The sequence below is a fragment of the Hipposideros armiger genome, unplaced genomic scaffold, assembly GCF_001890085.2.
Source record: "Hipposideros armiger isolate ML-2016 unplaced genomic scaffold, ASM189008v1 scaffold_117, whole genome shotgun sequence".
Taxonomy (NCBI): Eukaryota; Metazoa; Chordata; class Mammalia; order Chiroptera; family Hipposideridae; genus Hipposideros; species Hipposideros armiger.
Genome location: NW_017731467.1, coordinates 559,545 through 574,926, shown reverse-complemented (window position 1 = coordinate 574,926; position 15,382 = coordinate 559,545). Strand labels below are relative to the sequence as shown.

The 15,382-nt window shown below is 44.2% G+C and overlaps 1 protein-coding gene across 1 annotated transcript in view; it reads left to right on the top strand.

Moving 5' to 3' along the window:
- Positions 1-1,569: 1,569 nt before the first annotated feature.
- The window catches only part of TTC23L (tetratricopeptide repeat domain 23 like), a 42,998-nt gene continuing 29,185 nt past the window's right edge, over positions 1,570-15,382 (top strand). The window contains exons 1-5 of the mRNA XM_019647850.1: positions 1,570-1,816; positions 2,908-2,982; positions 4,689-4,866; positions 8,300-8,423; positions 11,786-11,843. Coding sequence (XP_019503395.1) covers positions 1,602-1,816; positions 2,908-2,982; positions 4,689-4,866; positions 8,300-8,423; positions 11,786-11,843 — 650 coding nt within the window. The 5' untranslated portion in view covers positions 1,570-1,601. The remainder of the gene's footprint in view (positions 1,817-2,907; positions 2,983-4,688; positions 4,867-8,299; positions 8,424-11,785; positions 11,844-15,382) is intronic.

Here is a 15,382-nt window from a genome sequence, read left to right as displayed (position 1 = left end):
TCAGTTTAACAAGGGGTTAGGGAAATAGATGTTAGAGAACAGGATGCAATGCTTACCTTTTTTGTTGTTGTTTTTTTTATCATCACATTACTGTTCAGAGAGTCACAAAAGCCTGCAGTTTACCCTTACAGAATCCTGGACTTGGGAAGACTTTTAGAAAGCAAGTGGTGCAAATATTCTCACTGTACAGGCAAGAAAACTGGGGTCCAATGGGCTGGGATTTGCCTCAGGCCACACAGAGCCAAAATCAGAACACTGACATCTTGAAGTTCATTGCTATCATTATTGTTCCATGCTGAGAATTCTCTTTGGACACAGAGAAAAAAGAGCATGGGATCTTTCTAAAATTTTGGCTCAGGAGCTTGAGGGTACAGAGTCAAGCCTTAAACTAATAGGCCAACCGGGTTTTACTTAAGATATATATAAACCACTCACTGAAATAGCTCCTCCAATCTAACTCCAGAAAGGCTAGATATTTTGACGTCTTGTATCAAACAGCAATTGAACTTCAACCTTAGAGTTGGAAAGAACAAACACCAAATGTAAACACCACTTTTCAAGTTCCTCGTAAATATTTTCCTTGTCTCTCAACTGAGCCTGCTCTTTTTTGAAAATGAGAGGGACATACCAGCTCCAGCTTGACTTGTCATAGGCCCTTAATTCATTGTAGCGTTTCTAAGAACACCCTTAAACTTAAACGCTATGCTGCTGGAGTCAGTGCCATTCGTTTGGGTATAGTCCACAATTGCCCCTGCACCTGTCAGACCTGAGTTATTGTTACCACTGTGTATGTTTAAGGCCACTGAAGAGGGGTGGTATAAGAATACATGGCTGCATAGCTTATGGCTATGTGGTTTTTTCAAAATGTGACGTCTCCACTCGAAAATATTTCCCGAACCGCTGACCATTAGCAGAACTAGTGGTCCATTTCTTTCTTTTTTTTAATTTTAAGCTGAGCCATCCTGCCACCTGTTGGCAGCTCAGCCGCTGCTCAGCTCCAGTGGGATTCTAACCGCTGTTGCTCCGAGCTCAAACTCTTGAGCCAGCTCTTAACCAACTGAGCCACTCAGCCGACCATCTGTGGTCCATTTCTTAAGCTACTCACTTCTTGCACTCCGCTTTCCTAATTATGCGTAGCTCAAATCTTACCAAGAAAGGCAACACAGATGGTGCCAGCACCGTCAAGTTACATCGGAGCCTTTGTTCCCGGGTCCACACAGCCAGAATACCCGGGGAACTTAAGAGGTGCAAGGTGCGCGGAGGGGCGCGTGGACTGCTCTGGGTGTCGCCCACTACAGTCTGGTACATCGCAATAGGTAGGGTCGTGGAGCCCGGTGCTCCTTTCTATCCTTAGATGGGATTTATCTCCTCTTCCCGCGTCTTCATCTCCGAGAGGTAAAGTCCCTTTGGAAAAAAGAATAGTGGACAACTTGACCGCAGCAGAAGGACGTGTGGGGCCGAGCCTGAGGTCCGCGGGGACCGGCAAGCCAACGAGCTGCGGCTGGCCAGAGCGGCCCGGGATTCCACGGGGTCCTACACGCTCCGCGTCGCCATGGCTACAGGCGCCGACGCTCCCGTTCTAGCCGCAGCGTTCCGTTCCCATGGCAACCCCATTGTCTCCCAAGCCGGAACCCCGGCAGCCCGCGCTAAAGGCTGACCTAGCCGGAGCGTCTCGCTTCCGCAAGACACCCTTGAGGCGCCCTGAACGAGGTCTGCCCAGGCCTGGACGCTGCCGCCGCCCGAGGAAGCCGAGCTGCCCGGCTGAGCGAGACGGAGAGGCTAGTTTCGGGGCGTGGCTTCCTCTGCCCTCCGCCAGGTACGCCGCCCGACGCTTGCCTTGCAGCCCCCTTGCCCCGTCTTCCTCCTGGATTCTGTGCGGCGGTGCCCACAAGATAGAAGCATGGGGAAGCTCGGACGATGCTGGGGATGTTTCGGGAAGGTTTTCGAAGATAACAGCGAAACAACTGTGGGAAAGAAGGAAGCGATTTGCCTTTGAGAGAAGGGCCAAAGTTTAGTGTTATAATTCAGGGCCATGTGGCACCTCATAGTAAATAGTAACAGAATTTGGGAGTTTGAGAAGTCAAAACCCCTCGCCCTGGCCATAGTTTGGAAAGTAGAGATTAGCAAGAGAAATCAGTGACTCTTCCCTTCTGGTTTTTGGATTGTGGATGTTCTGGAGCCTGAGTCAGATAGAGCTACTCAAGGCTCAGGTTGGGAATGAGTGACATTCTGCCCCGTGAAATGAGGAGCGACTTGGTGGGTGTTAATGTTCAATAAATAACTGCATTCGACGTGAATTTGATCTAAGGGCTTGGGATAGCCATGAGAGTTGAGTTTCAAAAATAATTTTAAATAATTTTTTTTGTCATGAGTATCCACCATTTCCCCCATCAGGTAACGGTGGCAACCCAAACAGACACATGTGCTTTAGCTCCTTAATCAGGACCTCCTATTAAATACTGGGATGGCCCTACGGACAAGGAGAGGTAACTAATACACTGGCATACTTTAGGACCAAGAGCTGGCTGCTTTGCTTGGGCCTATCTTGCTCTCATATTTGCAAAAACAATATCTGACTTGAGTAGGAGACCATAGTTTTGCTGATTCAGGAGCTGTAAATGTGCTGGCTTTAAAGGGGTAAAAAAGATGGAGTGGGGGGGGAGTTGGAAGTAATGTGGAGTAGGAATCAGGGGAAAGAGATGTAATTCAGAGATTTAATTTGACAAATGACTTTAATTTCTGCTTTCCAGGGGTCTCCATATATGAGTGTGCATAGCCTGTGAATTTAGGATGGGTTATCTATTTGGGCAGTTTCAGTTTAATGTTAATAGCATCCAACAGAGGGAAAATAGAACAGACTTCTAAGCCTTTTCCTTCAAAGCCGACCTCACTCGTGATTCTCGGTAGGAAGAAGATGCGAGCTAGTCCCATCCGAATCCCAACTGCCAGCAATGATATTGACTGGGACTTCTGCTTCCATCTGTAAGTACCGCAGAACCTTGACATCACACTCACTCACTGGCCTGAAACACTGGGACCCCCCAATTAAGGCGAACCTGGTTTGCCAGACTGCCCCTAGATACGTTAATTAGAACAGGACTGGATGGATATTACCATGTCATTTTTCAAACCTGGTGTAAAATATTACACTTGACATTTATTTTTCTTTCTGAATTTTCTTTCTTTTTTACAGTGAACAGTCATTACTTACCTAATCAGTGGAAAATGAAGATAAATTTTATTTTTAAAACTGCAGTGGTTGGGGGTGGCTGGTTAGCTCAGCTGGTTAGAGCGCCGTGCTCATAACACCAAGGTTGCCAGGTCGATCCCCACATGGGCCACTGAGACGCGCCCTCCACAACTAGAATGAAACAACTACTGGACTTGGAGTTGGGCTGGCCGGTTAGCTCAGTTGCTTAGAGTGCAGCACTCATAACACCAAGGTTGCCGTTTCGATCCTCATGCCCTCCAAACTAGATTGGAAAAAAAACCCAACTGCTTGACTTGGAGCTGATGGGTCCTGGAAAAACACACTGTTCCCCAATTAAAAAACAAAAACTGCAATGGTTGAATTTTTAAAAGCTATTGTGAATACAAAGGTGATTCCTTTGGGGGACTTAATTATAATTAATTAAAATCTCTGTTGTTGCTTTTAACATCTCAGAATTCTGTTTCTTCTGGATCACTTCATTGATTTTTTTGGCAATGTTAGGCTATGGTTATCTCTTATTTTATAACATTAACTCTTTTGACTTTTATCTTTACCATTTCAATTACCTATTCATAATTATGCTTGGGATTGAAGTCAGCGGTCTACGTGTGTGTGTGTGTGTGTGTGTGTGTGTGTGTGTGTGTGTGTGTGTGTATGAGGGAGAGAGAGAGAGAGAGAGAGAGAGCGAGAGAGAGAGAAGTACATGGGGAGAGGGGAATATTTCCAACCCACTCAGCTCTTTCTCAATGCATTTATTTCTAATACAATTGAATAGGCCATTTCTCTTCTGAATCTGCACTTGACTCAAGTGTGCGTTCCCTCGTCTCTCCTTGGTGGGACAGTATCCTTATCCTCTTTAGTTAGTTGGCCACTACATATTGAAGATTTTAAGAAACATGAAAGAGGACATGTGAAGTCTAGCCTCAAAACGTTAGTTCCCTTTACTTTAGTTCATTATATCCATTTTCTTTCCTGGTTTGGATCAGAACTTTAGAACATGAAGACTGTGAGATCTTCCAGTTCAATACCCTCAAGTCATGGAGCTAATAAAATAATAATAGCTAATGTGAAAAGGGCACTTACTAAATAGCAGATATATGCTGAGTTATTTATGAGTATTATCTGATTTAATCCTATAACCTCATCAGGTAGGTATTCATGTTGACCTCATTTATAGACAGCAAATTAAGTAATAAGTCGTTTACAGCCATATGGTTAGTAGGCAGCGGAGCTGTGACTCTGACACAGGTGGATGATTCACCAAATCTGTTTAATTTGAATTACCACCTTGCCATCCTAATGCTGGGCTTTGTGGGTGACATGAATTTACCACCTAGCTTTATTATTTTGGAAATCATATCCCTAGCCCCCAGTTGGGAGGGGGTGCTGGCTATGTTCTTCAGTTCTACCTTGTTTGAGATACTCAAAGGTCAAATCTGACTCCATGTCCCTCTCTGGTCCCTCTCTGGTCCCGCAGGTCACAGCAGACCAAGATCCCAGCACACCAGCAAACAGATGACTTGTATCCCACTAGAGAATCTGAAGAGAGTGAAGACGGCACTAACGCCAAGAGGACCACAGACTGCATGTACCTTCCCAGAGAGAAATTAGTCCAGTCGCAGAGGAAAACAGCTCAGCTGATTAAGGAAAAAATGGTAAAACAAAAATCTCACTAGGTTTTAGTTTTCATTTAAAAAATATGTCCATGATTAGAGAAGTTCTGCCTAAACTGCAGATTAAAGCACATAAAATAGAGGAAGGTGCTGCATTTCTCTATAAGTGGGAGAAAACAAAGCAGAGCACAGCTGGGTACCAGCCTACCTTTGGGTTCCACACATGGGTCACTGTGCCTTCCTCCTGGGAGAGATTTATGTTCCTAACTTTAAATTAAAAGTCAGTGTTTGGCTCTTCCTGTTGCTATTTGATTATCTTTAACTAAAAACCTTGTTTTGATTTATCCTGAAAGGCTTCAGGATGCTATCTCGTGGGTAACAAGAAGGCTGGATAGTGCGGCAGGAAGCTGAGAGCAAGGGCAGGTAGGCAGTCTAGGCTCAGGCCTGGCCAGGATCCGGGTAAGATGCCTGTGGTCCCAGCGGAATCATAAGCAAACCACAGTTCCAGACATGGGAGGTAACCGCAGAGGTCAGTGAGTCCAGGTATTCAATTTTAAGAATGAGACAAAGATTTGGGAGCTAGGACCTCAGAGCAAGTGTTTAGCAAGAGTGTTCAAAATCCAGGAGCCTGAGACGGCACGACAATGACCTTCATTGATAGAATGCAGGTGCTGGCCTGCTCCCACAGCATGACTTATCAACAGAGGACTTCCTGGCCATTGCTGGCCAAGGGGGAAAATGATCTTGAAGCACACCTGTGAAAAAACGGTCTGCAAATGGCTTAGGAAACGCTGAGAGGCACTTCAAGGGCAGATGGTAGAAGCTGAAACCTCCCTCCATGGATGTAACTGTAAATTCACCTCTGTGCATCACTCAGAGAACTTGCGCAGGCCATTCATCCTGGCCTGGACCCCTTAGTATTTCATAAATGCAGACTAGAGTGATCACTTGTAGAAAGACAAGTACCATTTGCTATGGAGGCTTTTAATAAGGCCTGACAACTCCTTGGCTAATTTGGATAATGACAGATTTAAATGTAGGAGTTGAATCTAGCCCAGCCCCATACTCACAGCCCTGAGGGGTAGGAGGGTTGCCAGCAGCAGCAGTAGTGCTGGTTTGACCTCTAGAGCCCATATTGGTTACCTCTGTTTCCCCAGGGCAGGAAGTGGGGGATGAATGCATCCAGAGGCAGGACAGAACTCGAAGCTTTGGACTCCCGTTCCAGTGTTTTTTATTATGCTTCTTCCTCAAAATAGAACTTAGTATTTATGGTAGTCAGCCCATGGAGAACTCTCAAAAACTCCGACTGACTGGATGTTTTTACAGCGTGAGTGGGAATGCCCTCTCATGGTTTGCATCTGTGTGTTTGAGCTGGGAGCAGGCGAAGCATCAGGGTAAGGAGGAAACGGATCAGGACGCAGCAGTCCGTGGAGTACTTGACCTGTATGTTAACCTGTAAATGGGTTATATTTCGATAACACTTAACAGGTTTGGATCACTTTGATGCTGACTCAGTTTTCTCATATGAGATGGTATAGGTTTCCAAATGCAAGAAGTAGCTGGGACTCCGGGTGATCTTACACAAAGCAACACAATTAGTAAACATTCCAGCCAGGGCTGTAACTCCGGGCTTTGGTTCTTTGGAGTGCTGTTTTCACCTGGAAATAAATGCCTGACTCTGTCAATTAGTGCAGTTTGTAAATGACTATGTTTGCAAAGTCACTGCAACCTGTGACTTGAAGATGGAATTCTGTGGTTTCTTAGACAGCTCTGCCTATCAGTTCTATAGGGGTGAGGGGGCTCTTTCCACACCCCATCCTTATCTTTGCTAAAATAGATGATTTATTCAGCAAATATTGAATGAGTATCTCCTCTGTGCACTGGGCATACAGTCATGAACATGGGGAATAAACTTCTGTCCTCAAGGAACTTGTCTTTTATTTAGGGAGACAGATAATAGACAAACAGAAAATAATAGTTAATACAATATTAGAGAGAGGTCAGTGCCATGAAGAAAAAAAATAAAATAGGTAAGGGGATAGTAAATGATGGGGCAACAGGCTATTTTAGATGAGGTGGCTGACAAAGGCCACTTTGAGGTGAGCAAAATGAAAATAAAATGAGAGAGTGAATGACACATAAGAGTGTCCCAAGTGGGGGGAAAAGGAGGTGCAAAGCCCTGAGTTAGAAATTAGTTTACCATGTTCAGGAACATCAAATATGTTTAAAAATACATAAGTTTATAATAATAATAACAATAATAATAAACTATTTGGTCAGTATTGGAGGATAGTAGTGAACAAACTCATTATTTTGAAAGCTGATAAATAAAGGGAAAGAATAAGTCATGTATCCTCTCTTTCTGATATGAAGTGTACTATTGGGTTACCAAAGAGGAGATGAGGGAAGATTTCTCTTTATAGAATTATTCCAGCTAATATATGAAGAAAGAATGACAGAATTGGGATATCTGCATTTTTACAAACTTTATGAATTAATCCATGTAGTTGTGTCAATAGTCAGAAAAAGAGACAACTAGATATTAGATATCTTCTGATACAAGAACTTGTGAGAACCTGTGTAGTAGTTTTGCATAAAAAAACAGCGAAAGCTAACCAAACTCCTAAATCTAACTACTAATATAAAGGCAGAGCAGAGAATGAAGGGACATGCTGCGTGACATCATATGGCTGCAGTCAACAAAATTTACATATTTGGGAAGCACTATAAACCAGATGACCCAATTTCATTAATAAATAATTTGCAAGAAAAAGAATTAGAGATGGAGGTGGAACCTACAGATCAAAAAGACTCAGGAGGTTGATCTCAATGTATAGACAAATGGTAAAAGAAATGTTAGATTTAAAAGGTAATTAGGTTTATGAGACTAGATATTTGCTATTAAGGAATTACTAATACTTCAGTGAGATAATGATTTTGTGGTTATAGTTCTAAGTATATTTTTTGGAGATACTTATGAAATATGAAATGATTTTGTATCTTTGCTTCAAAATAATTGAGGGAGAGGGTGGGTAGATGACAAACATAGGTCTGAAACAAGTTTGACTATGAGCAGATACCTGATGAAGCCACGTGAGTCATTCTCCATGCTATTCTTGTGTATTGTTAAAGTTTCATAATAAATGATTAAAAGAAGTCACTCTGGCTATGATGTAGAAAGTAGACTGTGGGAGGCGAGAGTGGAAACAGGTAGGAGAGGCTGTTGTGGTCAGCTGGATAAAAGATGAGGGTGGCTTGAACTAGGTACTCATGGCAGCAATGAGGAGAAGAGCTCAGTTTTAGGATTTAGAAATAAGATGGAGGCCACAGGGCTTGATGGATTGACATGGGATGAGAAGGAAAGAGAAGAGACCAAGATGACAGATGAATTCAGTCCTCCATCCCAGTGATCAGATCATGGGCTGGAGCTTTTCCTCCTTTCCAGAAAGCATAATGACTCATTTGCTCTCTGCAGAATACCCAAGCAAGCAAGGAGCTGATTCGCTGTGCCATCCTTTCTCGGATTACTTTTGGGGAAGAACACTGGAAGTGTGCACAGGCTTTGGTCAGTCTGGCTTATGGCTACCTGACACTCAGAGGTACTTGGTCTCCCCAGCTGGGTCTGGGTGGGCCAGCCTGTGAGGGCTGAACTGAGCTCACACCAGAACCACAGTGGGGGTGGGGATGACTGGGGTGGGGTACTTCCTGTCCCCAACTCCCACCTCGTCAAGAAGAGGGCAAGTCCAAGGAGGAGGTGCAGTGTGGCAGGTTTCTTAGAAATAAAGGTGATAACGATGATGATAGTTAATTTATTGAGTGCTTAGCATATGACAAGCTATTTTCATTTAGTCCTCATAATATCCCTTAGAGGGAGATGCTGGTACTACCTGTAGTTTATAAATGAGGGCACTGAGGCACAGTAGGCAAAGGATAATATATCAGAGTTTCCAGCCACAGGTCATCTGGAGAGGACAGGCAGATATGTACACTCGCCAGCAGGCAGGCAGACCCAGGAACAGGACTTGAATTCTAAGGACAGAACTCAAGTTCCTGGCAGGTTCTGGCTGAGGGAGAGGGAGAGCCCTTAACCTAGAGAAGCGGTGCTTCTGGAAGGTGCTCTGGTACTGAAGAACAACATAGAAATTCATTTGCTAAAACTGAAGCCCAAGCGTAAGTCCCATGAGGGCAGGAACTAATATACCTGGGCTGTAGATAATCAGGAAGCAGAACTTTTGAAAAAGTTAAATCGAATTCACCTTTCAATTAGTAACCTCAGAACATACGAGTATGTTCCTCCTTAGGGCTCCTTGGGCTCTTTTGAGCTCATGTTGTTAATGTAACTCTAGAATCATCGGACGTTGATGTGGCAAGACCATGAGTGGTTGACGTTGGGGACAGCGATGCTGTGTGTCACAGTGAGGTCAAAGTGAGGCCCTTTCAGGCCTCAGGAACACATCTTTGTGTTCTGAGAGAAGGCTGACATGGCTAAGGAGAGGAGGGCGTCCTCGCTTATTGGCAGGGCAGGTGGCCACTTGTCTGTGAGATTTAAGGGACACTAGGAAGGCCCTCGGCAAAACAAAGTCTTCCTCTAGTGGAGCTACATTGTCCCTCATTTGAAATCTCTCTATTTCAGCCAGGCTGATCTCATAAACTTGCTGTCTGCATGACAAGAGTCAAATTTAGCCATGTGCCACTTCAGTACTTAAAATTGAGTCCCTGTTATAAGTCTGGTGGCACTGCGCTAGGCACTGGGGTTACATACATGAATGCTAGTGGCCCCTGCCCCTTGGGACCACACAGGCTTCTTATGATAGCACCATAATAGAGCAGGGACAAAGTTCTGGAGGACACAAGTGAGGCATCTGCCATGGGGGGAGGACGTGAGGAAAGGCTGCAGAGACACGGTGATAAGTGTCCTGTCTTTGAAGGATGAGTACAAGTTTACCTCGATTTTGAGGGGAGCGGTAGAGGGTACAAAGTTGGCCCTCCATATTTGTTAGTCTGAGGAGTGGGAGGTGAGAGGAGGGCATTCTACATGAAACTCCTTACGTAGAACATTGTAGGTGTTCTCTGGACCCAAGAGGTTAGGGTAGAACAGAAGACACCTTAGGACAGACAGGTCATGCCTGGTAATGGAACTGAAAAGTTAGTGTGGGCCCAGGTATGAAGGAGTTTGCGGAGGTTTTGAAAGGTTTTAGGTGAGGTGGTGACATAATCAAGCTTATGTTGTACAATGAAACGAAAAGAAACAAACCAAAAACTAGAGAATGGGTTGCACTGGTGGAAAAAGTAGAGGCTGAAGATCATCGTCCCACCCAGATGGTAATCAGTGAGTGCACAGGCCATGATATCTGGAATACAGAAGAAATCATATATGGAACTGGTGACGTTTATGGAAGAGCTGAAGTTGAAGGGCATGATCTGGACAATGAGCTGCAATAGAGAACCTGAGAGGAAGAGCCGGCTGATGGGCGAAGGCGGAAGAAGCTACTGAGTTTGGTTTCAGACAGGCTGGATCAGGCCGATGTGAGGGGTACCCTGTACCCTTGGAACCTCCACGATGAGATGTTCAGTAGGCGACTGAGAAGTGGGTCCAGAGCTCAGGAAAGATGTCATTTTGGCAGGGATTAGCACATAGGAAGTTGAGGCCATAGGAATGGATGAGCCTGATTAGAAAAAGTCTGCAGAAAGAGAGGAAAAGAGGGCAGAGGACAGAAGATTGAAGAACCACAGCCTTAGAAATGGGCGGCCGAAGGAGAGCCAGCAAAGGAAATGGAAAAGTCAGGAGGGGCGGTGTCGTGGAAGCCAGGGGGAGAGAGGGTTTCAAAAAGAAATGCAGCATGCTTTCAAATGCTGCAGATGGCAGAGAGAGGTCAAATGAGGTCGAAGGCCAAAGAGAGACCCATGGAGTTGGCAATTGGTAAACATTGGCACTTGGTTTGGCACCAGCAAGCACATGCCTTGGGCCCTGAGAGAGCCCAGATACAGGGAGACTTTTGCTGAAATTCAGACGTAAGTGATGGCAACTTGAACTGGAGGAGAAGATACCAGAAGCATTTGAGGGGAACATTTGTCTGAACCTGGTGCAGACCAGATGCTGCCTCCCTTTGTCTGGAGAGATTACTGTCGTTGGTCTGTGGAAGGAGGCTGGCCCTCATCTTCTAAAATGAACCCCTTCCATGCATAGCCACAAACTGACTTTGAGTTTTACTTTTCCAGTTAGATTCTAAGCTGAGTTTATAAGATAGGTGAACAGGTCATATCACAAAAGATGGTGGGAACATCATCCTTTTTTCCCTAATTCACAGTTCTTCCAGCCACATGAATGGAGAACCACATTTGAGTAGTAGGTTGGAGGGGGAAAAGTTTTTCCATAAAGGAAGGTTTTTTTGTGTGTTCATTTTTTCTAGTTGGAAAAAACAACTTCCTGATAAGATGAAGTGCCTACATAATATAACAGCGCCCAGCATTGAACCCCAACTTTCTGAAGCCTAGAATAAATTATGATCATGACCTTTGCTTGAGAATAGCCCAGTGCCTCTTGTTTTAGTTATAGTCCTTACTCTTCGCTTTAACTTTTTAAAAAGTCCGTGGTCTATGGACTGAAACAACTAAAGCTTTGAAAAATTGCAAACCTTTAAGAGGGATGAAGGGCTTGCTGAGCTCCACTTAGTTTTTTTGTCATTAATCCTGCAACTACTTTAAAATGGGCAGAACTCGTGAGCCAGCCTTCTGTGTAGACAGGATGTGTGTGTCTATGTGTGTTCACGCCTTACTGCACATGTGCGTGTTTTATAGCCGTCAGACTTGCTGGCTTAATTTCCCCATGAGACTTTTCCAGCACTGGGGGAGGGGAGTCAAGCTAAAAGGCTGACGTTTCACAATAAACAGTCTTCCAGTGAGTAATTAGTGAGAGACTTATATGTGCGACATTCCATGAAGAACACTTTGGGAAATCCAGTACAAGGTACAGAAGGCACAGTCTTTGCCTTCAGAGAAGTGACAACCTCATGTAGAAGGTGAGCTACATAGACAACCACGATAGAAGGCACCATAAGGCAAATAAATGCCAAGTAATTGATTTAAATACAGAGCTTTGGAGAAGTTGAGTGAAATCATTTCTGGCCGAGGTGGGAAGTGATAGATTCGGGGGTAGGCAGAAGAAGGGGTGGGTATTTCTGATGAAGGACAGGGCCTGGGCAAGGCATGGAGGTAGGAAAGTGCAACGTGTGTGTAGAAAGCAGTTAGCGTCCTGTCTAGCTGAGGTTAGGACCGGTAAGACAAACTGGAAAGGAGGCTACATTGGGCAAACCATGGTGGGTTTTCAGTACAGTCTGAAGAGTTTGGAATTCGTTTGGCAGACAAGGAGGACTGTTGGAGATTCTCCAGCAGGGGGATGAATAAATCGAAGTGTGCTTTTGGAAAGGTCAATCTAGCAATGATAGCTAGAAGGGAAGCTATCTCAGTCATCTAGGTACAAAACTAGGTTAGTGACAGAGGCATGAGTGAGCAGGTAAGGATTTAAGAGTCTATTATGAGCCGATACATTTATCACAGAAATCCAACTTCTGGGACACTTTCCTAAATACACGCTCATAAAATAACATATGGGTAAGATTATTCTTTGCAGCATTGTTTCTGATAGTAAAGGATTGGAAACAACCAAGTGTACCCATCACTCGAGGACTAATCAGACAATTGAGATGTATGCAGCTTTAAAAAGAGCACAAGGAGATATAGACTGCTAGGGAAAGATCTGCTGGATACATCTTTAAGTGACAGGGAATGCAGAATGCTGGATGGGGTTTATAATAGGCCTCTTTTTATATAAGAAAGGGGAGAGAAATGAGAGCATATGTTTACGTGTATATTCACATGAAGAAACACTGAAGGATGCACAAGAAAGAAACACAAAAGTTACCTAGAGGGTACGTGCGGTGAAAAGGAACCGGATCGGAAGTGAGACCTCATAACATTTACCTTTTTGTATCAGTCTAACTTGTGAACCTCAGAAATGGATTACCTATTCAAAAATGATCATCAGAAAAAAAGGCTGTGAAGAAAGAATTGGCAGGACATGATGTTTGATTTGGGGTTGAGGAAAAATGAGGCCCAAAGATGACCAGGAAGTTCCAGGCCCCTGAAGGAGCATTTTCAGAGATAAGTAGGTCAGAAAAGGAAGTAGACCGGGAGGAGCAATGGTGGGTCCAGTTCTTGATATATTGATTTTGAATCGCAGTGGAGAAATCCACTAGTACATTTTTACTTGGTGCTGGAAATTTGGGGTCAGAAGTTGGGAGAAGAGAAGGAAAATCATTTGCATGGAGGACTATTGGAGACCAGAACTAGGGAGGGGAAATGGAAAATTATAAGCGTGGAGGCCAAGATTGAAGTTCCAGGAGTTGTTAAAATTTCTGAGAGGGAAAGAGAGAAGAAAAGAAAGAAATTCAAAGACAGACCTTGGAAAATGGACATATTAGTGGAAGGGAACAAAGAGCTCTGTAAAGAGTTAGCAAAGAATCACTTAGAGGAGGTTTATAAAAGAGGACTGAGTTGGTACCAGGCCTTGGGAACCAAGGGGAGAAGCCAAGCAGCTGAGGCTGTCAGATGTTGCTGCGAGATGGGGACCAAGAAACTGTGACTGGATTTGTGTAGTAGGGGGTCCTCAGGGCCCTCAGAAGAACAGTTTCTGCTGAATGATTGGAGTAGAAGCCAGATCCTAGGGATGAGGGGAAGTAGGCTGGACTTCCTAAGCTACATACCAAATATTGAAGGAAAGAGGGAAATAGGGTAGCTAGAGAAGGCACGAAGCTCACATGAAGATAATTTTAGGGCCGGCCAAGTGGCTTGTTGGTTAAGAGTTGGCTTGGGAGCGGGAGCTCTGAGCAGCAGGGCCGCCAGTTTGGATCCCACATGGGCCAGTGACGCTGGGCCCTCTACAGCTAAGATGGTGAACAACAGCTCGACCTGGAGCTGGGCTGCCGCCAGTCGCCAGTGACAGTGTAGGCTGCAGCCTCTGCTGCAGTGGGCTGCAGTGCGCTGCCGTGAATGGCCGGCAGCCCGCATGAGTTGCAGTCAGCTGTCGTGAACCACTGTGAGCGGCTGTCCAATGGCCGGAGACTGATCTGCCTCAGCCGGGAAAAGCACAATGATAATACCAACATGGGCCAGTGAAGCGATGTCCTCCACAACTAGTCTAAAGAACAAAAAAGTACAGCAACTTGTCTGTTCCCTTTCCCTGATTCCCCAACGCTGTTCCCTCCCTGAATTCCCCAATAAAAAACCTAAAAAAAAAAAGATAATTTTATAAGACAAGGAGACCCAGGAAGATTTTCAGCAATGAGAAAGGAGCCAGTTAGAGAGTTTGAAGGTTTTACAAAATGGAGCAATTGCTGGAATGGGGTTCAGGAAGCAATAACAGGAGAGAATTTGAGGCCTTTGCAAAGCAGAGTATAAAAGGCTATTGGTGATATAAAAAGCTGACCTGGTGATAATCCTAATGATCCTGATGTTTTACTGGCTGAGAAAAGGACAGGCAGAGAACAACAAGGTGGTTCGTCACCTAGTAGTGAACTGTTTTCAAGTGTTCAGGAAGGAGAATGCAGTAACATGGACAAGCAGTTTCCTGATATTTTGCTTATTATTAATAAAGCAATAACTTAGTCAGCCTGTTATTACTGGGAACCTTCCAGGTATTCAGGAAGTTACAAGTGTTGCAAAATACAGAAAAAGAATAATAAGTCAGGAACCCTGCCTTTTCTGCTGGATGGTAAAAAGCAAACTAATAAAAACTGGCACAGAAATAATAGAGAATGGTAAAAAACTACGTGATTTGACCTGAAGGAAACTTAATACCTATCTAAAGTGTGTTTGCATTTGAGACTATAGCCTTTTGTAGGGATTCTATATGCAACTTTATGAAAAATGTCCAAAGTATGGACAAATATAATAAGTTGCTTAAGAGGAATGGACCCTGGTGGTGGTGGTAATAATAATAATAATAATCAGCAAATATTTATTCAAACTCATTTTATTCCCATGTTCCAGGCACTATTGAATCCTTTTTCATGAGTTAATCCTTGCAACAACCCTACAAGGTAGAAGGTATTTTTGTTACCATTTTATAGGTCAATAAACTGAGCCACAGATAGATAAGTAACTTGTTCAAGGGTACAGGATAGTTGTAAGTGGCTAAGCCAGGATGTGTACCTGGGAATTCTGGCTCTACACCCTGCTCTTCTAATCACTGTGCCACACTAAATTCTTAAATACAGATGATGATCAGAGGTGACAACAGCTGCCTGCAAAAGACTGGGTAGCTCTGAGCAGATTCTGTCTAGCCTGAGTCAGAGTAACAGACATCAGTGGTGGAACTATATGCCAAACTAAAGCAAAATGATACGTTTGGTGGACAGTCTCTGGACCCTTTTTCTCATTCAATATGTTCTTGTAATTTCTAAATCTCAGGCTCTAGAAGTGGGTCTTGCTGCCACCCTGATTTTTACCTCAGAAATTGCTGCAGTGTTGGTGCAGAGAGAAGGGTGCTGTCCTTGGCTTG